Source organism: Thermobia domestica, chromosome 6, assembly GCF_964235325.1.
Source record: "Thermobia domestica chromosome 6, izTheDome1.hap1.1, whole genome shotgun sequence".
Lineage (NCBI taxonomy): Eukaryota > Metazoa > Arthropoda > Insecta > Zygentoma > Lepismatidae > Thermobia > Thermobia domestica.
Genome location: NC_137459.1, coordinates 126,462,322 through 126,487,852, shown reverse-complemented (window position 1 = coordinate 126,487,852; position 25,531 = coordinate 126,462,322). Strand labels below are relative to the sequence as shown.

The 25,531-nt window shown below is 35.5% G+C and overlaps 2 protein-coding genes across 2 annotated transcripts in view; one reads left to right on the top strand and one right to left on the bottom strand.

Annotated features, from left to right (window-relative positions):
* Nucleotides 1-8,060: 8,060 nt before the first annotated feature.
* LOC145687300 (uncharacterized) lies at nt 8,061-8,651 on the bottom strand. Its single transcript, XM_081760764.1, has one exon. The coding sequence runs from the start codon at nt 8,649-8,651 to the stop codon at nt 8,061-8,063; it is 591 nt and encodes a 196-aa protein (XP_081616890.1).
* A 2,070-nt stretch (nt 8,652-10,721) lies between these two features.
* The window catches only part of LOC145688188 (uncharacterized), a 28,118-nt gene continuing 13,308 nt past the window's right edge, over nt 10,722-25,531 (top strand). The window contains exon 1 of the mRNA XM_081762059.1: nt 10,722-11,061. Within this exon, the coding sequence (XP_081618185.1) occupies nt 11,015-11,061 (47 nt within the window). The 5' untranslated portion in view covers nt 10,722-11,014. The remainder of the gene's footprint in view (nt 11,062-25,531) is intronic.

Here is a 25,531-nt window from a genome sequence, read left to right as displayed (position 1 = left end):
ACCATCATCTTCAGCTTTTAAGACAAAGTATTCTTTCAAATGTTCGAACGATAAAATATTTTCGTTCTCCACCTTTATAAAAACAAAACCATTCAAAGTAAAATAGACTACCAGTACCATTGCACTCGTAGTTCACTTACTGAATGTATTGATTTGGAGCTGTCAAAATCTAAGACAAAATCTTCCAGGTGCTTGCAATTCCCTGATTTCCCTGAGGCTGTCCTCATCTTCCAAAAGCAGCAAGTAGCACTATATTTTGTTATGTAAATAAACAAATCAAATTGTATCCATGAATGTATTTGCAAGCCTACCAATGTAAAGTTCGTAAGGCGAAACGGGAAAATGCACATCGAGATTTTCCGTTCCGCCTTGCATTAAGATGAAAAGTGATACCAGGTTTTATATGCTAATTTCATTGCTAGAGGTCATAAGGCGAAACGGGAAAAGGCGAACAGTGCAGGAATTGTCGGTCACTGACATCGTTCATGCTCCATTGTTCCATTCTGAGAAATTCATTTACAGGAAAGAAACATTTGTTTCCGAAAAAAAATATATATTGTAGTTACTCATCCGAAATGTAACGCGAAAAAGTAACGCAAACTAGGTACGTTACTTAAAAATTTGTAACGCGTTACCGTTACAGTTACTTTGGAAAAAATGTAACGCGTTACTAAGAAACGTTACTTAAAAAGTAACGCGTTACAAGTAACGCGTTACTTGCGTTACGTTACTTCCCAAGACTGGATCAAGGGAGGAGCTAAACCATAGTTTGCATCTTTATCCAGAGTAAACAGGATTGAAGCCCATTTTATCCTGTGTATACCTGAGCGTCAAGGGGGGGGGAAGTATAGACTCTACAGCCACCCTTGGATTCGCGACTGTATATGTATACTGTTTACAGTGCCGGATTTAGGTATAAGCTAAACAAGCTATAGCTTAGGGCCCCGCTCTCTTGGGAGCCCCAAAATCTAAAGAAAAACTGGATATACATTTCTACAATATAAGAAAATTAAAAAGTAAAATAAAATTTATATACGTGGCAACAGTGCTTCCTGCTGTGTAGCCTACGTTCATGTAATTAATGGGGCTCCTTCTGCTAGTCTGCTTCCTAAATTACTTCCTAGTTTCTTCATTTCTGGATGTAGGGTGCCTATGTTCACCTGGACACATAAAGGACCCAATTACCTTCAACAGCTTGGGGCCTCACTAAACCTAAATTCGACTCTGACTATCTATTTATGCATGGTTGCTCCCTCTCTTTTCGAAGCAGTGTTTCTTTGATATTGCTTCCAATTCCGGAAGGTTTTACCAAAGGGGGAAGAGTCCTTACTCATTCCAGGCATAAAACTAGGGACTGGACTACTTGCTTCCAACATTCTGTCCCCCATGTATCCCGGTCTGAATCAATTGTCTAAAGCCGATAAAACATTCAAATTCAAATGTAGATATTGCTAATCAGTGTCGACACCTAAATATTTCTCAATCAACGGTAGGGGTTTTTGGTACCCTCAATCTGTCTCCCCCTTATTAGCGGAGAAACACCCTATATTCGTAATTCTGTAGTAATTCTTAAAAAGAAAGTGTTGTTTAATGTATGTAGGCCTAGTAATGAATAGGAAACTAAATTTTAATATACGCTAATAGTATAGAAACGCACCATACGGTACCTTACCAAAATAAGCACCCTATGCCGAGGATGCAAACATTAACAATAATAAAAAAGATAATAATAAATATTTTAAAGACATTCTTTCATTAATCAAGTTGTACTTAAAAGTAAAAAACAATTTTGTTTATGCATGACAAAAAAAAAAAGAAAAAAGATGCGCTATAATATAGGCTTACAGTTACTTTATAAATTCTTAAAATGACGTGCCCCATTCTTTTTATTTAGCCTTGCATAAACAAAATTATTTTTAACTTTTTAGTGCGAATTGATTAACAAAAGAATATCTTTAAAAGGCGTTTTATCATTTTTTTTTTAATTCGTTGGACACATTTTCCAAATCCTAAAGTGATATGGAACCAGGGAAACCAGGACTGGTTAAAGGCTAGTATTTATTTTAGAATAAAGAAGTTGAAAATAAAAACATATTAAAATTTGCTTTTAGAAAAGTAGATATATTGCAAAGTATGAAAGTAACAATGGAATATTGTATTGTCACCGGGCTTACGTCGCTCTGCAACAGTTCTTAGTTCTATGACGTCAGGAAATAAGTTCAATTTATACGAACACTTATTTAATGTTTGAAACAAACACCTGTTATGTCCTTGTACACTCATGTCCAAAATGATTGTCGCATATCTATAACTGTCTTCTTGTAAGAATATAATATTATAATGATTTTGCTGGGTACTTTTAATACTGATACTATGTGTACAATCGGGAAATGTATATGGGGTAAATTTCATACGAAAATTATTATAAATACGAAAATTAGAATGAGTAAAACAAAATGTTGCTAAATGGACACGAAAGTTTTATTTTCGTCTTATTGTTCTTATTTACTGCTCTTTTGACATGAAATTTGCCACATACATGTCTTTGCCGAGAAATACCTGGTGAATTCGTTATCAAATTATATTCCTACAACAACATATTTATAGACATGCGACAATAATTTTGGACATGAGTGTACCTTCCTGAAGAGGCGACACATCTTTTAATTCTATTGTTAATGAAGTGGTCTATTTCCCCGAATAAAAACCAACACCAAGCAGGGCATATGCCTCCCCTGACCTTCTAAGCGGGTCCCCAAGGCTGAATGTAACATTGGGGCCCTTTCCTATTGTAATAGGAAAAACTCAGGATGGTCAGCCATTGGTATCGAACCCAGGACCATTCGAATGTGAAGGCGAGAGAGAGGGTAAATCTGGTGGTCATATTTTGAAAAGAAAATAAGAAAATGGATTCCACTAAGAAAAGAGTCACATTGTCAACATATTTCAGATCATTGCCTGGGTTTTCTGCCTTTCAATTCCAAGTTTTTTAAACCACGAAGGCCCTAAGTAAATTAGAATATCGGCTCTCCCGTGTTTTTTTTTTTTTTTTTTTTTTAATATTGGCATGGTTCTTCATTTTATGTCAGACTTTTCCCGTACTATTCTGTTATTTACCATAGGTAGAATCTTTTGAGAAAAAGACAGGCGACAAGTGCTTTAGTTCTCTATGATATGTTTGTGACCGTTGTAGATATTTGAGTGGCTCTCTAGACACGGGGCTGATATCATGTTGGTCCCTCTTATTTATTTTTTTCTTCAGTTCTGTTTCTCTTTTAGGCAAAAGAAAGGAATTTCACTCTTCTTTCCCATTTACAGCCGTAACCATCCCCCTCCTGCGCTGTCCAACTTTGACCACATGCAGGGGGAAACGAAGGAAAAGGAGGGGTGCCATTTGCTTTGACGGCATTTCAGCAACAACCCCATCTGTTGCCAAAATAAGGAAACACTTTGCACTGGATGGGGAAACTGAGGAAGGCTGATACCTTCGATTTGTCAAGGTCACTTGAATCCCGCCGACTCTTAAATCGTTTAAATAAGTTTCAGCTGTAGAAGACAACAAATTAATATAGGCCTACATACATACATCTGTGAAAGTCACTTTCCGCGTTGCCGTAATTGGATAATTCAAACAAGATCCGAATTTCCCTTGCTGAGAATTTATGTAAATAACAAGCCGCTATATTTGTTGTACCTCACAGTCATTTTGATTATTTCGTTCTTCATTATATATTCATATGATGTGAAAAAAAGAAAATAACAAAAAACTGAAGTAAACAAAAATCCAAATATAGGAAAAGAAACAAAAATACACAACGCCTTGCCACTCACTCACTGTAGCTAGATTGAAGAAACCTATCAGCAAGCCGGCTCCGCCTTTACCGGCAGCGTGTGCATCCACGCATAAGAAAACATTGCCGCCGACAAAACCGGAGCCGGAGCCGACACCGACATGTCGGCGGCTAGTCCGGCTGCATTTGCCGGAGCCGGGAGCTCCACCGGATTTTTTGCCGGGTCGGAAAGCGTGTGCAAGCTACCATTTGATTACATTGCCGCCGATTTCATCGCCGGCATTGTCGGAACCGGATCCGGCATTGCCGGGGACGTGTGCAAACGCTGTAAGACTCTTCAGGAAAAGTAACAAGTTTATTACTTGTAATTTATTCTTTGAGTCAAAGTATTTTGCAATAAACCATCGTTTTGTAAGATATTTTGACGATCGTATACTATTGCTTTCGAAAATTGTACTCATAATATAATTTCCCATCATGGATTTGAAAAAATCAAAGTTCGAACAAAGAAAGATCTCCGATCCACATGTCTCTTCATGTTTGATATGGAAGTCTCATCTTCATTATTGACCCTTAATTTATTTTAGTCCTAGACAACGCGAATTGACGGGATGGCTCTAAGTGAAAACATTCATTTAGATGGTTAAGTAATCAGGAAATTGCTGCTGTTATTTCACGAAACACAACAGATCTTGAGGGAAAAAAAATTTTGCTTACCAAGGGGAGGGAGTAAATCATCTGCTTACGTTTGCTTAACTAGGAAGAAGGCAAGGGCGCCGATTCTGGGTGGCCGGAGGGGGGCCAAAGCTCATGTGGGCCTCCTTTGTATTTATGAATATACAATATTTGGCATAATTTGAGTGCAATTTGTCTTAAAATCCTCATATATATATCTTCTGCATTTGAGTGCCCCCCCCAAACTTACAGAGAAATCGGCGCCCTTGGAAGAAGGTCTAGTGAAATGAATAAAAATGTGATAACGTAATACTTGAACAACTCTATCTAATGGAGGAAAGTAAATTAGTATTCAACACTTCTTTCAATTTCAAAGATTCTCGCAATTTAGTTGCATCCCGGATTTGCATTTTCGAAATATGGGAACTCTATCTATACCTTAACGTGGGAATCGGTTTCAGACCATGCACTTAAGCCACTTTGCCACAAGAGGCACATAGGAGTTTTTCTTTCGATTTCCTTAGAAATATTGCGAATGGTATGACTTTTAAAACTATGTTTAAAAAATAATACACATCGACACAATAAGATGATAATCTGATAGCTAGGAAATATATGGAATTGTTTTTAATTTGTTCTCACGCTACAAAAGTAGTACTTACGCTTTTTTATTCCAGCCTTTCAATATAAGCATTTCACACTATTGTCTGTTCTAGAACGATACAATTCTAGTTCATGTATATGCTAGCTTTGGAAATACAGTAGAGTTTCGCTTATCCGACATAAACAGGCAGACAGAACACCGGATAATATGAATGTGTTATGAAAAGAGCTATTAAAAGTAAAACTTATGATATAATTTTACATATTACGCATCTAATAATCATGTTTTATAACAAATAAATGCACTGCACTGAATCAGGGACGTGTCCAGCGTGAGGGCCTGAGTGCTGTCCCCCTCCGAAACTTAAGCACTTTTTAATAAACTTGCTTTTACCCGTTTGAGGTTCTTTTATATCAGTTTACTTGGAGTCAGTGTCCAAACTTTGGGCAATGTGCTGTTGTCTTCTTATAATTCTAAGAACATACCATAATGCCATTATACCAGGTGGAATTAAAGAACAGTTGTAAATAGGATTAACATTTCGTTTCCGTTCTGTTTTTAACTTTAATATATTAGAACGATACACTCAATGTCTTCTTGCTATTTTTGTTATGTGATATACGTAGCAGACAATATTCTTTAGTTACATTTCTCTCGAAAATATGTTTCATTTTGTTTGTGCTATAATGCAGTTTCCAAAGTAAACCGGTTATAAATGAAAACTATGAAAAGTTTAAGAGAAATACAGAATTGTTGCATTATTATTATTATTATTATTATTATTATTATTATTGATATTTTTTAAAACATTAGAATTACGTGCTTACGAGGATTCGTGTTGGGCCCCCTCCGAATAGAAAACCTGGATACGTGTCTGTACTGAATGATAGACATATGAGTCAAGGTGTAGACGGGCGCGCTAGGCGATAGACTCCAGAGCATGAAAAATAGATTAAGACCACAACTTGCAGTTCTTCTTGCCGATTGGTGCTATCTGCAATGATATGTCGGATTATACGGTATGTGGAACAAAGGAAGGTCAGATAAGCGAGACCATGGTGTATTGGTGTTTCACGCACCTAAATCTGTAAAATGTTTGTATAAACAATTATCTTTCACTCCCTAGCTAAATTTGTGGATATGATCACACACTTTGCCTTATAAAGCATAGTCTTATAAAGAAAAAATTTTTTAGCTAAAAGCTAAAGAGAGGCCAACTTCAATAATTTACTTTTTTTTAATAATGGCAAACTAGTCCATTTCATCACGATAATTCACGTTTGGTACTAAGATGTCTTTTTTCTGTCCGTATATATCCTTCACACTTTTTTGGAGACAAAATTGTTCTTTTCGCAAGGAAACAGGATGAGAAGCTATACAACAGCATGAACTGAAAACAATAGCTATTACCAATAGTACTCTAATACTGGATAAATACGTCATTACAGCAAAATATCAATAAGTTATGTCCTTATTATATTGCTTCGGTTCTTATTAACATCAAAATTATAATTTGTAAAAAAAAAAGGATAGGATGGGATGGGATTCGATCTAGTGTCAAAATAGTGTCAGAACTACCACGCTACCCACCTAACCACAAAAACTACTTTTTGTTTGTCCTCTTTTTCTTAACAAATAAATGCTAATATCCATAGCGCATGTCACTTCCAACCTCAAGACAGGAGATTTCCTCTTTGTTTCTATATTTCCGTACGACATCTTGGTTACACAAGCTAATTTATATTTGGCAGACAATCTACACACTAGGTTTTAACCAATAAATGCAACATTTTACTCCACTATCCAGCTCCTTGATCCAACTCCTAGACTTCCCTACTGAATTCCCTCCGCAATACTGCTCTGCTACTGAAAAAATCCCTAGAAATCATGATTGCCAGTATAGGGGAGAGTCGGGTAGTATCGTCATAGATAGCTTTGTTACAATTATTTGGTAAGTGTTTGGCGGAATATACATTGGTAATACATTTCTGAAATCTTTATTCCTTGCTGAACAATTACATTATACCACGAACTTACAACATACAATAATTGAGTAATAATGTACATTTTTCTGAAACATTAAATTTGCACTACATGAAACATTGGATGCCTATATCGGACACCATGACACACTCTTATTTTCATGAGAACTTCACCTTACTTACACACATCACACTTGTAAAATAAAGAATCTCCTCCAAGATCGACACAATTTTCGTGGGCCCATCGATAGCAAAAGTTGCACTGAATCCAGTCTTCCTGGAAATTTTCTCCACAGACCAAACATACAGTATTTTCTTCATTTTTAGGTTTTAAAAACAATGATTTATTTGCCGATGAAAAAGACTCACCATTTTCCATGTCAGGTTTTCGTTTTAAGCCTGCTTTTCTAGCCGAGGTTGTGCCACTTTTAGCAGTTGTAGCCATGCGTCTCCTTATTTCTTCTAGTGTGTTTTTATAGGGACTTGAAGTGAGAATTTCACTATGTTCTCCACGTCGTTTCCTCACGTTCAATATTTATTTTCTGTCACCTGGAAGTGGAGATGTTTCTTCCAGACAAGATCTAGAGCTTTGACGAGATGTACTAGGCCCAGACGTTGAAGGGATATCTGAGATATCTACATCGGCCTGTGTTGCTTCAGTATGACGATGTCTTGGCGGTGTGCTGGCGGATTGGGATTGGCGTGGATGATCATTTTCTGCTTCTGTCATATCACGATCGAAATCCAAGTCTGTGAAAATGTTTCTATTCAATGGACAGATTCCTGTACAGGCAAATGCTGATTGAGCTAATTCCATTCTACACATTCTAACCAGCGCTGTTCTGACTAATCCGGCAATGTCTTTTAGGGTTATTTTAAAGTTCTTGTACTTTCTCATCCAATCAGAGCACGCTTCGTTGTACGCATTCTTGAATGGTTTCATTATTGTTCTATCCAATGGTTGCAGTTTGTGTGTTGTGTGTGTGTGTGTGTGGGGGGGGGGGTAGACTAAGGATGTGAATATGGATTGGAACGAGCAAATAACAAAACTTCCAAATCTTTGTGACTAGTATGACCATCAACTATCAATAACACAGGTTTCTCTTGACAGGGATGCACTCGTTCAACAAAAGAATGGAGCCGTTTAAGAAAACCAACTTTTGTAATCGAACCACTTGACTGTGCATCAAAGACACTGCCTTGTGGAGCATCTTTTGTCAGCTCTTTGTCAATTCTCGATCTCGGAAAAACGAAGAGTGGTGGTGGAAAAATGTCACCAGTGGCGTTGATACTCAGAAGGACAGTGATATTCTGTCCCCGTTCACCGGATACCAATTTTCCAACTTGTTTCTTTCCTTTCACAGTCATTACTTTCTGTTGATTTGTATGCACTACGGACAACCCAGTTTCATCACAGTTAAAAATTCTTGAAGCAGGGAATGAAAACTTATCCATCAGTTCGGTGAGTTTAGAGAAAAATCTCCCAATTTCTTCTTGATTAAAACCAACAGCTCTTTGTAAACTTGTAGATTCTGCAGTTCTCAGACTCAAATCAGAATGCCTTCGCATGAAGTCATAATAAAAATCTTTACCTGCCATACCTTTTTGTTTGCTGAAACGATAATCCTCAAGTGTTCTGCAAATTGATAAGCAAGTTTAAGAAATTCCTTTCTAGTTAATGGCATCAGCTGGTTATCCAGGGTTTTCAGATGATCATATAACTGCTGATCCTCTTCTGGTGTAAACGTATTTCGAAAGAACCCCATCATAGGCTTGATATTAAATTCTGTCCCTGAATTCACAGTCTTTACTCTATCACATAACGTGCTTCTTGGAATTTGAAAACGTGCACTTGCTTCTCTGATGCTCATTTGTCCACTTTTGACAACAACTATGGCTAGCTTCATATTCTCTTCCGTCCATTTTCCTCTTGTTTTCCCCATGTTTAGCTGAAAAATAAAAAAACCCATAAGCATTGACGCCAAAGTTCTCTCATCGGTGTGTCCGGTACTGGCCGCCAATGCCTCGTCCGATATTACCCGATTGACATAGACCAAGAAAATATCTTGCCAAGTCAAATGAAGTAAAATTACACGAACATTCCTTCATGTACATATTCGCAAGATGACATCACGTTGTTAAAATATGTTTATGCGATTCTCTACTTACCCATGGAAAATCACAACGAAAACACATATGATGTTGCTGCTTCCAAACGACGCACTCAACTAATCCACAATGGCGCCAAATACTTTGTCTCGTTTGAGGCTACGAACACGTCATAGGCAGTGTTGACAGTTATAGCCCAATTATCAGAAACGAATATCGTCCGATACTAGCCGACATCCGATATTATACGACTCTCCCCTACACAAAACCGAGCATAATTTTATTTTTTGCTTATATTTTTTGGAAATATCTGCTTAGATGGATTGCTTTCTATTATCTTTATATACTAATAATTGAATTTTACCCATAAACGTAAGGAAAATGGAATAAATGCGAAAAATCGTGAGTTACAGTATAGGCTCAATTTTTATTGCGCATGGGAGTACCAAATATTAAGCGGTGGCCTATGACCAGTGGCCAGTCGGATAGTGGTCATGAATCAATGTCAGTGCGAAAATGTTAATAACATTCTATAAGGGATTGATTAACATCTCTCTATGACTTGCCGTAACCGTGATATTGGCCAAAAGATAGTTCCGATTTCGGGAGATTTAAGGAGCCAAATCTCGGGTACCATAAGTCACTCAGAAATCATATTGTTGTTGGTCAATACCTAAGAGGATGGTGAACATTTTGGTACCAAATAGTAACCGGTGGCCACTGATTAATTGTCTACTGGCCAACTGGCCACCGTTGCTCAGATATTGAACAAAACATTTAGAATTTCTGGATATTTAAGCAACCATATTTCGAGAACTGTAAGTCACAGAGAGATGACAATTTACTAATTTTTGCGAGAAAGAAATGAAGGTATGGATAAAAAGATTTACTTTTACATCTAGGAACAATGACAGTTATTCTTCCCACTCCATCTCTCCATTCTTTTTAACTCCGTCCTGGCAATGCTCTTTGAGCATTCTCTACTGGTTTTATACTGTTTTATTATTGCGTAAGTAAACATCAGTGATATGTGCAAATTCATTTAAGTATTTTGTTGGAAATAAATTGTTTATGACATAAGGGCGTATGTACGACACTAACATGTAGAAATTCAATTAAAAATGTTATGTATGAAAATGTACATGATAAAAGGCATAATAAATAAACTTTGACCTCTAAATATCAAAATAACAAAAAAGATTTGAGTTTGTTTCTAATCTGAGAGAGTACCGAGAGATTCAAATCAAGCGAAATCTTTTTTTCCTCTTTCCTGTAAAAAAAATTAAAAATGCAACTTACGCCCCTCTGCCATAGAGGCGACTATATTATTTAAAGCATTAAATCAGGTCAGGGATAAAAATGGATCTGAAAAGGTACGGGGATATATGACATCACGTCGTCCTCCGTGCTTATCTTTGTCTATTGTAATTTTTTAGGAAGTGGAGGGACGCCATATACAATTTATGGAAGTGGGAGAACGGCGTTCTCCCGTTCCCTCTCACTTTTTTCGTGCATCAGGCTCATCCAGTTGTAATGGTATTGAATGTGTATCACATTGCTATATGCTGATGAAAGAGATTGACGGTGTTAAAGGATATGCAGTGAAAGAGATGTGGACTTAGAAACAAATTTAAAACTTTTCATTTGGGCAACATTGATCAAGTATTTGATCGTCATTTGTTATATTAGAATGGTTGTAGGAAGTTCAGAGCTGGGAGTTTGCGTCCCGTCAGGTTGTAAACAACACAAGTGATACTAATATCAAAAGAATGTAAACATATAACGACGCTTAGCGCCGAGATGCGTCAGAGTCAGCAAATTGTTAAGGGAAATAGGTGTGACGGCTAGTTGAGATGTCTTCCTGTTCTGAGAATAATACCGAAGAACAAATGTTAAATAGGTATGAAAGATGAATATTGGTTAGTTTGCACATAAAAATATGTGGGTCTACTTCCGTAGTTCATATCCTCTTTTTTATTTTTGCGGAACCTTAGGAGAGAGAGAGACCACAACTTTGGTGTGTCAAGTTTACAATGTTAGATAGTTCCTATTTAGTATATGTTGTGCCCAGTGTTGGGAAATAACGTAACGCAAGTAACGCGTTACTTTTTAAGTAACGTTTCCTAGTAACGCGTTACATTTTTTCCAAAGTAACTGTAACGGTAACGCGTTACAAATTTTTAAGTAACGTACCTAGTTTGCGTTACTTTTTTCGCGTTACATTTCGGATGAGTAACTACAATATATGTATATTTTTTTCGGAAACAAATGTTTCTTTCCTGTAAGTGAATTTCTCAGAATGAAACAATCGAGCATGAACTACGTATGTCAGTGACCAACAGTCACAGACACACAGAGAAACAGATAAGTTCGTAGTGCCATTTGCTGTTTTTTGAAGATGAGGACAACCTTAGGGAAATCACGTGTACTGATTGCAAGCACCCGGAAGATTTTGTCGTAGATTTTGACAGCTCCAAATCAATACATTCAGTGAGTGAACTAGGAGTGCAATGATACCGGTAGTCTATTTTACTTTGATTGGTGTTTTTTTTTTTTTTTTTTTTTTTTTATAAAGATGGAGAACGAAAATATTTTAGCGTTCGAACATTTTACTCAGCTCTTAAGAATACTTTTTCTTAAGAGCTGAGGATGATGGTGGACAGAATTTAAAAGTAAAGTGTCTGAAGTGCCCCGGCGGAAAATATTTATCAACAACTAGGGTGCCATAATTAACGATTTACAGTAAGGAGTTAATATGAATAAACTGTGTTCTGATGAGCAGGCCTACTTTATTACTAGAAAATAGTTTGCTGATGGTATGTAATATTGGAGTTCTTTCAGATCAGTTTGCTTATCCTAGAGTCCCGTTGATTATAGAGTAATGTAATGTTTCTCTATATTCTTTATTTTTAATTTTACATAAAAGCATTGTTATTATTATACTCGTATAATTAGTTTAGCAGAATAATAAGCAACCATTTTTTCTAACGCTAAGGGATGAGCACGAGTCAAGCTAAAACTCGAATTCAAGTCGAGTTTCGAGTCAAGTCAAGGGTAATATCCTCGAGTCGAGTTCCAAGCCGATTCAGTTTTTCGCGTCGAGTTTCGAGTCCAGTCGAGTTTGATAAATGGCTCGTTCGTTTTAAGTCGTCTTGAAATCATGGCCTGATTACACTGGAAAACGGAAGACATGAGAAATGTAAGCTAAACAGTAATATGGAATACTTTTAGTGTTGCTCACGAGAGGTGACACTGCTTGCATCTCGACAGCGAGACTACAAGAGATTTTTTATAACAAGCTCAGCTCGGCTCGGCTCAACTGAGAAGATGGCTCGAGCCGGCTCATTTGGGGTGAACCATCGGCTCGAGCTGGCTTGGTAGGGATGAGCCATTTGCTCAGTTCGGCTCTACTGAGCCGAGGGCTCTAGCCGAGTCGGTTTTGTGAGCTGTTGGCTCGGCTCACTTCTCGGTTCGGGTCGGCAGTGAATGAGCTGTGAGCCGAGCTGCTCGAGTCATTGACAATTCTAAGCCCAGGCCGAGCAGTTTTGAAGATATTTGGCTAGTGCCCTATAACTTTTAACAGTGTGGCTCGAGCCCGAATACTCAAAACCCTCAACCCAAATTCAGAAGCTCGTGAACAATTGTAAGGGCCTGGTTCGTATCTTAAGTTAATCTTCAAAATAATTCAACGCGTTTTAACACTTTCTTAACTGGTTTTTAATATTTGACCATGCGAAGTGTACATAATTAACTTTTCTGCATATCCAACAAAATATCTAGACCTTTATACACACACTTATTTACTCATCAAGATGTCTACGTACGTGTATATTTATTTTTGTCGTTGCTATAGTAACAACAACTCTTATTTTAGTTACCGATTACACAAATAATATCTCGAAATCTCAATATGTCTTTCTTTTCTTTATACATTATACTGCTCACATAATTCGCCTCTGATCCCTTTCTGAAAATAGGCACAGATTGATAATATTACATACGTCGTCATACAACGTTATCGTTGTAGATGTCGCCTCGAACGGGACTTCCATAATAGTTCTACTATGAAGGAAAGAACCCTGGGTTAGACATCATGAAACATTTACCTTTTGAATAGCCCTCACATATATAATATCACCTTTTCTACTTTTCCATTTATATATAATATATTATAACATCACACATTTTTATATCTGTCAATATATCTCAATATTAATAACGACGAATTACAAATTATTATAAGTAAAGCTATTCAAGAATTAAACCTAACTAATAGTTTCCTTCTAGGGTACAAATTAATTATTCCTTCATATACAAACAACACTATTTACAAACAAGGATCTTCATAATATTAAATATTGATAGGATCAGAAGTCAGCAAAGTTGAAACATATAAACGCATTGATGGTCATCATTTAATGCATTAATAAACTTTGAAAAATTAAGAGATTCGATATTCATTATTCTTACTCTTTCCATATAATAAGGTGCATTTATTTGGTATATCTGTCATTACTTTCATAAGTTTACATTAAAATTATGATCTTTTATTTTTAAATATTCATAATATTCAAATAAGTAATTATGAGATAACTTTGCAAAAGACATGAATTTCAAACATAATTTCATTACTTAACATACATTATAATAATAAATCGAACAAAGAACATAATAACCATGGACGTAAGCAAAGGTCAAATTAATACAAATCTATCGGACGCCTTTTTGTCAGTTCAAGTTATACGTTCAAAGGATTCATTTAAGGAACATTGTATAGCACAATCTTGCGTACGTGCTTGTCTTTCATAGGATGATACCATATGTTGATTCCTATTTACAAAATTCCTGCCATCTGCAAATTGATTTTGTGAGAATCGGCGATAATTATTACTCCTACTGAAATTCCTGTTGTTATTTCTGAAATTCCTAGCTCCAATTCTATAGTTAGGTTGTGTTTGATTTCCGGTACCATTATAACTACTCGTTCTATTATTGAAACTACGAACATTAGAATCATTTTCAGGTTTATATCTACATTACGAACAGGAGCATATTGTGTTTGATTACGTGCATAATTACCCTGACCTCTATCCTGCATCTTATTGTTATTCTGAATTGCAGACTGGCTCTCATAACTCTGAATGAGCATAATTAAATGATTGAAGTTAATGCACTGAGCCGACATTAACAACTGTTGTAGTCTAAATGGCAACAAGATTCTAATAGAAGCTATAATTCGGGATTCCGGATGGTTCGGATTTAATGATCTTAGCTCATGATATGTCGACACTACAAATTCAGTAATACTACGGTGTAACTTTGGATTGTAGTGGTTCGTTCGCAAAACAGCATCTCTATTTGCTACCATAAAATCGTTTTCATAATTTGATAAGAGAGCATTCTTAAAATCTGAATACGTATGAAGATTACCTCTAATAGCTTTAAACCATGTTAAGCAAGGTGGCAACAAGATATGCGGTAATAATTTTAAGAATTGAGACTCATTTATACCCATAAGCTCGCATTCGTCTTGAAATTTTTCGAGAAATGCCCTAGCGGGTATATCTCCTGCCACGCCACTAAACTTTGTGAGCGACTTGACTTCGCTAAACCGCAACTGTTTACCTGTGGATGTCTTCATACCTCTACTGGAAATGTGTTTGCGCTTGGATGTTTTTGCCTCACTCGTTCTTCTCTGTCACTACTCTCTGCACCACTCGAAGATCCATCGAATTCCAATGTTGTTCTGGGAGGATGATCAGGTACCCAACCTGTGGCTATAGGATGATTCGTTCCTTCGGCATCCTGGAATGGAGTTCCAGGAATACATCTTTTTTTGAGGAAATTTACTTCATCTCACAGCACTTTAAGATGGTTTTCATGGGCATTAATTGTGGTTTCTAAAACATCCATGGATTCTTGCATTTCTGTGCTCCTTTGTACAACTTTTTCTATTTTCTCTTCGTACTTTTCGAATTTTTCCACCACATGTAGGTTCATCTGGTTTAACTGATGTTGAACATGCTCCCATCGGTCTTCATTACATTGATTCAATTTCACTATTTTTTCATCAAAGTCGTTGGCTAACAGTTAATTTCTGATCCAATTTTTCTTGAATTTGTTCGGAGTGGTTCTTCATTTGCTCAGATTGGCTCTTAATTTGTTCTGACTGATTTCTTATCTGTTGCGCCAACTCATCACCTTTTCGTACTTAGTCCTTGATTTGCTCGGACTGATTTCTTATCTGTTGTGCCAAGTCTTTTAGAATGTCAGCCAAATTGTTATTCGGAGTCAATTCAGGATATACACATTGTTCACCAATCATATTATTACTTTCCGTACTCATGGCCATATTTCGCTTAATTACTTTTCCACTTCGCAATATAGTAATATTAAGGTCGCCTTGAAAGCTTGCCGTTTTTACTAACCTTCGAAACGACAATTATATAACTCCAGTGGTGAGGCACCAATTTTTGTAAGGGCCTGGTTCGTATCTTAAGTTAATCTTCAAAATAATTCAACGCATTTTAACACTTTCTTAACTGTTTTTTAATATTTGACCATGCGAAGTGTACATAATTAACTTTTCTGCATATCCAACAAAATATCTAGACCTTTATACACACACTTATTTACTCATCAAGATGTCTACGTACATGTATATTTATTTTTGTCGTTGCTATAGTAACAACAACTCTTATTTTAGTTACCGATTACACAAATAATATCTTGAAATCTCAATATGTCTTTCTTTTCTTTATACATTATACTGCTCACATAATTCGCCTCTGATCCCTTTCTGAAAATAGGCACAGATTGATAATATTACATACAACGTCATACAACGTTATCGTTGCACAATGTCCTTGACTCCTAGACTTCACGCCTACCGAGGTTGGCAATCAACTAGTTCTTTAGTATTCAAATACAAACCACCTATCTTTCTTTTTATATACAATGTTGTTATAATAATAATAATAATAATAATAATATAAGTTGTAGTAGTAGTAGTGTAATTGATAATAATTATACTGTCTATGTAATATACTTGAAGAATGTACTCGAAACTACACACCGGATTTGGCTCGAGTTGACTCGGAACTCGACCCAAATTCAAGTCGAGCTAGAGGAAATTTTCCGAGTCGAATTCTTGGGTCAAGCTCAAAGGTGTCTGTTTCTAGTCGAATCGAGTGTCAAAGAAAACTCGCTCGTGTTCATCCCTACGAGTAACGCAGTATGGCATTTTATCAATGTTTACATTATATGAAAATGTTCATATATCAAGTAAAAAAAAAAAAAAAAATGAAATCTTTGAGTTTTACGTCCCACGTTATGGTCAAGTAAAAATTTGTCCTTGCATTTACATAAAGCGATTTAAAACATGCAGTAATAATAATAATAATAATAATAATAATAATAATAATAATAATAGCGATAGTAATAGTAATAGTAGTACGGAAAATTGAAGCCATATTTTTTCACATTTTTAAAGTTTCGGACCTAAAAGTAACGCGTTACTTTCGAAGTAAATAACAGTTAGTTACTTTTTTGGGGAAAGTAACGCGTTACATTTTAACAGAAAGTAAAGTAACTTGTAACGCGTTACATTTTAACAGAAAGTAAAGTAACTTGTAACGCGTTACATTTTTACAAGTAACTTACCCAACACTGGTTGTGCCTCCATCAATTGGCCTAACTAGTGTTATGCATTGCAGATACGAGCAATTACATCCTATTGATTTTAACAAAATAGATCCAAACTTCCCTAACGCTAAGCTAATCCGACACTACCCTACTTATTCCAACCTTGCGTCATGTCAAGAATGTGACAAAATCACTTGTTCTGCACAAAGTGCACTCTTGCCTATATATATAACATTTAATTTACCTTCCGTTCACCAACTGCCATCTCAACCAACAGTAGTAATTTTTTAGTTTCCAAGAAAATTCACGATCTGCTTAATGGAAATAAAACTATTATATATATATATATATATATATATATATATATATATATATATATATATATATATCGTGTTGGAAGTTACTTGAAACGAAGTTTAAAAAGTTAGGAGTCAATTTGCCCTCTTGTCATTGACTGATGTCAACCATAAACAATATATCTAATTGGAAATCTGAAAGAAAGTATGCGCATTACTGCATTAAAATCGTGCATTTTATAGAAACATCGTTAAAATGTTTTCATAGGATGAGGTTAACTCATTCTCTTCTCATTAAGTAATTTCAATCTAGAACAAATGCTAGTCTGTAATTTTAAAGAAAATAGACTTTTGTCCATATTTTTTAATCCAAATTTTCGCGAACTTAATTTTTAAATTAGCCATGGGGTATAAACTGACTCCCTTATTTTCAAACATTTCGACCCAGGCAGTGATGATGATTAGAAAGCCTGAGAAGAACATTCATCATATACACGAGAATCAGTTGTGCAGGTGATTCATTTCCTCACTTCTGACTGATTTTCAACCCAAGCAATGGTAGTAGAACTCGAATATTTTTACATATGTTACCGTAGAACATTTAAAAAAAAATCAGAGATAATTCTCTTCATTCTTCACTGATTTTAAGCCCAATAATAATAATAAATTCTTCAACACACACAGCCTATTCTGTAAAAAAATAAACATTTCCTATGAAAGGTATCGCGGAAGTTGCGTTTTAAATATCATAGAAAGGGGTAATTAATTCTCTAGCCCATTCTTAATTTATTTTAAACACAACCTATGCTGACAATTATTAAGCCTTAAGACATACAGCGACATATTGCACCAAGTTAGAATACATTTTACGAAATTAATCGTAGAACTTATTTTATAATCGGGAGCGTAATTTACCTCAGCGGGGTGAATTTAATCCCATTTTTGACTAATTTTGAACCGTCAAAAAACATCTAAGAATATGTACACATCGTATTGTGTAAAAATTGAATACTTTTTTACGAATGATGCCGCAAAACGTCTTTCTAAATATTGCAGAATAAGGGGACAAGGGAAAATAAGTTTCTTTATTCTTGATTGAATTACAACTCAAACAGCAGGGTTGGACCCACCTGAAAAAAACCGCCTTAAAACCCACCTGGGTTTTTGAGCTTTTTGTTAGTATATTATTGGTACAACTAAGGTGATCACATTGAAAGTGATTTTTATCAGATTTTGAACTTTCTTTGGGCGAATTAGATGCTCTCATTTTAAGGTAGACAACAACATTCAACATAAGACCTTTATAAAGTTCTGAATAAACTGAATGAACGAATAAAAAAAAAAAAAAAAAAAAAAAACTTCCCTTAGCTTAAGATAATCATAGAACAAATTAATGTGTGGATTATGCTTATAGCCTATTTGAAGTAAAATAAGCAATTCTATATTTTAGAAAAATACTTTCCGTGAATAGTGTGCTTGCTGACTCGGCGCCGCCGAGAGACGTTATCCCTCATACGTTGACGGGTTTAAGGTCATAGGTGCCGGTACTAACAGTAAATATGTAAATACATTAGTAAAACTATTATTATTATTTCTTACCTTTGGTGGTAACAAAAGTATTCAGTAAAATCTGGTTTTCCAACAACAACAATTTGGTTTTCCAACAACAGTCATTTGTTGCTACCCTTCAAATAAGTATTCTGTAGAATCAACACCAGCAATAGCATAAATTTCTTGTCACAATTAAGAAGCTTAATGCTCGGAGCTCCCAAGACTACGTAACTGTTACTATTTCAAGTGCTGAATTCAAACTTCAGTATTAATTGAAGTTTCGATGTACAGTAAAGCAAGCTGCATTTTCAGGGAAAACCTGTCGTGAAAGAAGTGTTCGGGGAAATTCCCGCAATGGGATGCGCAAAGTATCGGAAGTGAATACTTCAACAATAAAGCTATTTATTTTACGCTATTACATCTTGAAACATTTACTTTATAAATTATGAATTATAGGCCTATCTTTGTCAATTGTTTTAAATTAATTTTCGGAAAAGAATAGGGTTGGTTTTTCACCGACCTGGCCGGAAATATTGCTGTTATTTTGATTAAAGACGGTGACCGGTGCAAACTTCTTACCAGCCCATTTATGACCGGTTTTTTCAAACTTGTATCTAGTTCAAAATATAGATTTAAAAAGTAACTTTCATTCTGTAAATCCAAAACTTACCTTTCACCATCTATCAACGATTAATATATTTTGTTCATCTGCTTACATAATTTTGAAGGGATGACAGGGACTGTATCACGGAAAATTTGAAATTTATTTGTAAGAAACTTCATACATTTACTGAGAGTAAAAAAAAGGACTTCTTAAAGCAATTTCCTGTAGTTGATGTGTAAATTTAAAGAATACATTTCATTTTCCAAATCCAAAATTGTCACGTAAAGATTAATTTATTCATTTGTTTCGATAATTTTAAAGAAGTGGTGATAAATACAAAAAAAAAAAAAAAAAAAAAAAAATGCCGATTTCAGTTTCTCATTTATAGTAAGGGTGGCCAATTCTGGAATTTGGAAAAATTTCTGAATTCTGGAATTTTCCGAAATCCGGAAAGTGAAATTTCCGGAATCCGGAAAATTTTGGCCATTCCTAATTTATAGCATTAAGCTTATTATTGAATGTACTAAGGATATGCAAAATACAGGTGCTAATGCACTTTTGTTCACGATAGTATTTTCCTTCCCATGGGAGAGGGGGTCCGAACAGAGATACGTTACACTTAGACCTATATCATAGGGAATTTTGCGGGGGTGTGGTTTTTCTACTTTCCATAGTTGGTTCCTAGAAAAGAACCGTCTTGCAGCAAGTGCTCGGGAAATTCCCATAATTGAACGCACAAAGCATCGAAAGTGAACTTCAACAATAAAACCATTTATTTTATGTTAAAAAATATTTATATCATATAAGACATTTTGACGAATTATGTCTTTGTTTCAAAATAATATAGCTATTTGGTATTCATATTTGCCGAACGTCACTCAGGCTCCTGGGATGATCTACATTTGTTCGTTTGTCTGCCTGTACTACACAGTGTTCAACTTTCGGTCTTTTAAATTTTCCGGATACAAACTGGAGACACTCTAAATTTTCTGTGTCATGTGGTTCGGATTCCACGTTAATCAGTAGGTCCACGTCTCATATAGCCTCGCTGCTGAACGGGACGTTAAACTCAAAATCAACTCAACTCAACTCTAAATTTTCTGTATAGATTTTGGCGGCATACGAACGTAAAATTACAAAATGGCTCTTTAAAAAAATAGCGGATATCCACGCTACAAAGGGCAGTTTTCGGTCTTTCAAGTTGAAATTTTCAGAGTAAAAGCTCGAGAGACTAAATTAGCTGTATATATTTTGGCGGCATAAAATTTCAAAATGGCTGCCGTTATTCAAAATAGCGTGTATCCATGCTACATGGTACAATTTTCATACTTTTTAAGTTCAAATTTTGAGGGTAGAAGCACGAGACATTCTAAATTTGCTGTATAGATTTTTTCGGCTATCCAATAAAAAAATTCAAAATGGCGGCCATTTTTTCAAAACAGCAGAGAATAGAAAAATGTTGCAAGTTGTGATAATGACAATCTTGAAATGTAAATCATATTTTAACATTTTTACCCCAAAGACATTGAAATATTTCGAAAAAACCAATTAAACCCGATAAAACCAAATTAAACCCGAAAAAACCCACATGGGCCCAGGTGGGTTGGGTTTTTAAAAAAATACCCAGGTTTTTTTCAAACCCTGTCAAACAGTGATGATTATTATGAAGCCCAGAAATAATATACGGCAAATTGCACCATTTTTTAAAAAGTTTTTTTTTTTTTTGATACGAAAGTTGCCATGGGACACACTCAAAGCGGAGGGAGAGATTTATCTGAGATTGTTAATTGATCTAAATTTCAAGCAGAAAACTTTCAAAGGAATACATTACCCAATATTGTATAAAATCAAATAATCTTTATGAAAATGATCGAAAAACTTGTTTTTAAAATATCTGGGAGAGAGTAGAATTTTTTTTTTTTTTTTGCTCTTGGCGAACTGGAACTTCACCTTCACATACTGAGGATTATTGTAAAATCTCAAAGAAAAGACACGCTGTATTACATCAAAATCTAATCAATTTGTAAAATCGTTCCATAAAGTTATTTTTTTTTTACTCGAAAACTACACATGAGCTTTTACACTGTTGCATATTATTCCTTCTACTCAATGGATATGTCTAATTTTGGGGCAGGTTTTATTCCATTGTACAATTTATTTAAATAATAATACTAACACTCCAAAGAAGTCCCTCATAGAACTCCCTTGTTCGGAAGCTGTAGATCTCTATCGCATATAAACTTGATGCTGAAAGGAACACTAAACTCCAATCCATTTAACCAAGGAAATTCGAAAGCTTAGGAGACTTACATACTTTTATTCAAGAATCCTTGACGGATTTCAACCGCAACCAATGAACGTAAGCGGAATGCCATAAAGAAAATATACACCGTGTTTTTATGAAAATCGAATATTGTTTTTACGTACGATACGACAGAAATATTCAACAAACTTAACTAAAGTTCGTTACTGAATTCTCTGTCTTAAGTGTCTGTCTGTTATTTGGGAGTTTTTCAATTTTGAACAATGCATTCGATAGAGCATAAAAAACTATCAGAGAAAGTGATTAAATTTTTCGCGTTACTCTTACCGTTCCCGAAATATTGGCCAAAAAATGGCCGACTTCCAGAGATTTTAGGATCCATATCTCGGGAGCCGTAAGTCATAGAGTGATCATTTTGATGTTGATCAATGTCTAAAAGGATGGTAAGTATTTTGGTACCAAATAGTAACAGATGGCTCTTGTCCAACTGGCCACTAGTTTGGCCAATGGCCACCAATTAATGTCGGTACCGAAATGTTTACCATCCTCTTAGGTATTGATTAATACCAATATCATCTCTCTATGACTTACCGTTCACGTGATATTGACCAAACAGTGGCCAATTTCTAGATATTTAAGAATCCATAGCACTGGAGCCATCAGTTGTAGTGAGATGATACTCATGTTGATCAATACCTAAGAGGATGGTAAATGTTTTGGTACCAAATAGTAAACGATGGCCACTGGCCATCAATTAATATGGGTACGAACGTGTTTTACATTTTATTAGGGATTCATTAACACCAATATTATCTCTCTATGACTTACCGTTTTCGTGATATTGACCAAAAAATGGCCAATTTCTAGATATTTGAGGAGCCAAATCTTGGGAACCGGAATTCCCACAGAGATTGTATTGGTGTTGATCAATACCTAAGAGGATGGTGAATGTTTGGTACCAAATAGTAACCAGTGGCCACTGATTAACTGTCTACTGGCCAACTGCCCATCGTTTCCCAGATATTGACAAAAAAGTTGGAATTTCTAGATATTTAAGCAGCCATATCTCGAGAACCGTAAGTGATATTTTGCTAATTTTTGCGGGAAAGAGAAGGTACGGAAGAAAGATTTACTTTTATATCTAGGAACAGTGACAGTTATCCTTCCCGCTCCATCAGTCCACTCTTTTAAAGTTCGTTCTAGCAATGCTCTTGGAGCATTCTCAACTGGTTTTGTTTGAAACATATCAGTTTGCAGCATGGTTGGCTGGTTTAAACGAATGTAGTTTAAACCTTGGTTTAAATCAAGTTTTTTAAGAAACCAACTGGTTTAAACCAAAAAACGAAACATGTTCCTAAAATCTTGATGAACACACATTTGTGGGTTATCACGTTTCACTCCTGTATATTATTTGTATTATATTCAGTCCTAAATTCCCCATTCATTACTCAAAGAGTTTATACTACAAAAGCAACTTATATATATATATGTAAGTTTATGTTTCTTCTGTGATTTTTTTTTTATAGTTTATTATTATTGTTATGCAATTGCAATCAAAGGAAAATTCTAAATATTATTTCGTTTTAATACTGTTTATTATTGATAAAATACATCGAAATGTCGTACTTTTTTGAAGGGGGTCATACAAACCCCACGAGAGGCTTTACTGAAATCAGAAGTATCTTTGGTATCTATTTATGTATCAGAGTCAAAGTAAACTCAAATGATTCGTATTTTTATTCACTTTTCTTACTGATATGCAAATTAAGTCGTATTTCTTTAAGTTGAGTTGATTTTGAGTTTAACGTCCCGTTCAGCAGCGAGGCTATATGAGACGTGGACCTACTGATTAACGTGGAATCCGAACCACATGAGCTCCCGCCGGGAATCGAACCCGGGCCTCCCACGCCAAAGGCGCGTACGCTAACCGCTTAGCCACGGAGGAGCTCAACGTATTTCTTTAACTTGGACTGATAAAAGTCGTAGTGAACTAACTTAAACTAAATTAGTTCTTCTGTACTCTGCAGTATTTTGAAATTGCCCATATGTAATTCTGTATAATGGTTTCACTTGTGCAACTGTTTATTTCTTTGTTCTTGTGAAGTGACTCTTGACAATTATATTAACAGATATGTAAAGATCAGTACAACGTATTTTTATCAGGAGTCCTTCGTGAGTGAGTTGGCAGACATGTCGCATTTGTGGCCAATTAGCCCCCGGTTTCGAGTTCAAATGGAGGACAATTTCTCTCGGATTTAATCCGAGAAGCGGTTTGGATTCAACTTGAAGCTTATGTGACCCCTTCCAGCATAACCTGGTTGTTGCATAATAACATCAAAGCGAAACAAAAGTTATTTCTGTCCATATGCGATATAAATACATAGAGAAATTATTTAAACCAAAAAACTTAGTTTAAACCAAATAAACCGGGTTTAAACCAAAAATTCCGGGTTTCTTTGGTTATTTCAATAAAAAAATCTTTTTTTTTTTTTTTTTTGCCAACCCTGGTTTGTAGATATATTATCGACCTGTACGCAGTTGTTTGTGCATGCGTGAAGAAAATAACACCGTAGAATACATTAAGGTATTATTTAAAAGCACAAAAGTGATCAGAAAGGAGTTTATGAAAAGGGTCCCAATATCTTAATGTGCACGGTAACTTTCATTATATTCGAATGAACACATTCTGTAAACAAATTGATTTTTATGACTCATGTTTCAAGGCGAGAAAATACAAAACATGCAACTTCCAAGCGTGAGCTTCTTTCCAATATGCACCGATGTGATAATTAGATTCATGGAACATTTTAATTCGTTTTTTCTAAACAAATAACTTCTGAATATTCTCTTCCTTTATTGCATCTAGTATCCTTTAATAACTAGAATCCTGTTGACTACTACCTATATTCTATCCTATTCTATTCCTCTTTCATAACATCAATTACGGTTTTATATCTTCATGTGTAGATTTTAGGTCTTAGTTACTTATGTAAAAATTGATGCAAATGAAATGTGATAATGAAAGATTGCGGATGAATCAACTGGTCAATTATGTTCTATAGTAATCAAAGATTTGCGCTTTCCATATTCAACTGACTTAAACTCATGTGAATATTACACAACTCTTACTACAGAGCCATAATACCACTACAACAGAAATGATTGAGAATTCTTAGAAAAATTTACGCAATATTCTATCGATATCAAATGACTTTTGTTTTATAAAAATAATAACTGAACATGTTTTTTAATCATTGGGAGGAGGGGGGAAATTGAATTTTCATTTTTGAGTATACACTATGTTTTATCATAATCGAATAAATTAGCGTAGTTTGTATATAATTAGGGGCCGCGGTGGCTTAGTGGTAGAGCGTTCACCTCTGGTGCTTGGGGTCACGGGTTCGATCCCAGCCCCCGCCAAGTGAACCTTGTGGTGGACAAACACTGTGTGCGTGGGTTTTCTCGGGGTTCTCCCCTTTCCTCCCACTTTCTTCATTCCACCATTTCATTCATTACTCATCATCACCGTCTCCTTTAGCCTAACCGGCATAACCGTGGGACGTAAAACTCAAAGATTTCATTATTATGTATATAGGGATAAGTCTTGCAATATTCCCATAACCGAAACAGTAGATGCGTATATACGCTGCGATCTATCATAAGTAAAAGGTCGAACTGGCCTAAGAGGTAGTGTGGTAAGCGGACTACTTGATACGAACGCTGCAACTGCATCTGTATCTTCTGTCAGTTTTTAATAGTAGTGACAATAAATGCTTAGTAATGTCTGATGTGTGAACTGTTACTACATGAGTTTAAATTCGATCATAACCCGGTGCCACCAACCCAAAACATTTGTCATGCGAAAGAGAATGTGCAGTTTTTCACGGTACAGCAACTCGTTGGTTCCAGAAATTTCGTGTGTGTTGTAAAAATGTCGAAGATCAATGTACAGTTGCTCTTGGGTAACAGATTCTGAGGTCATACAACACGCCATTTAGGAAAATTCATCTAC

Bases quoted from the DNA above. Each gene is read 5' to 3' on its own strand.
- LOC145687300 (XM_081760764.1), bottom strand. From the start codon at position 8,651: ATGGCAGGTAAAGATTTTTATTATGACTTCATGCGAAGGCATTCTGAT.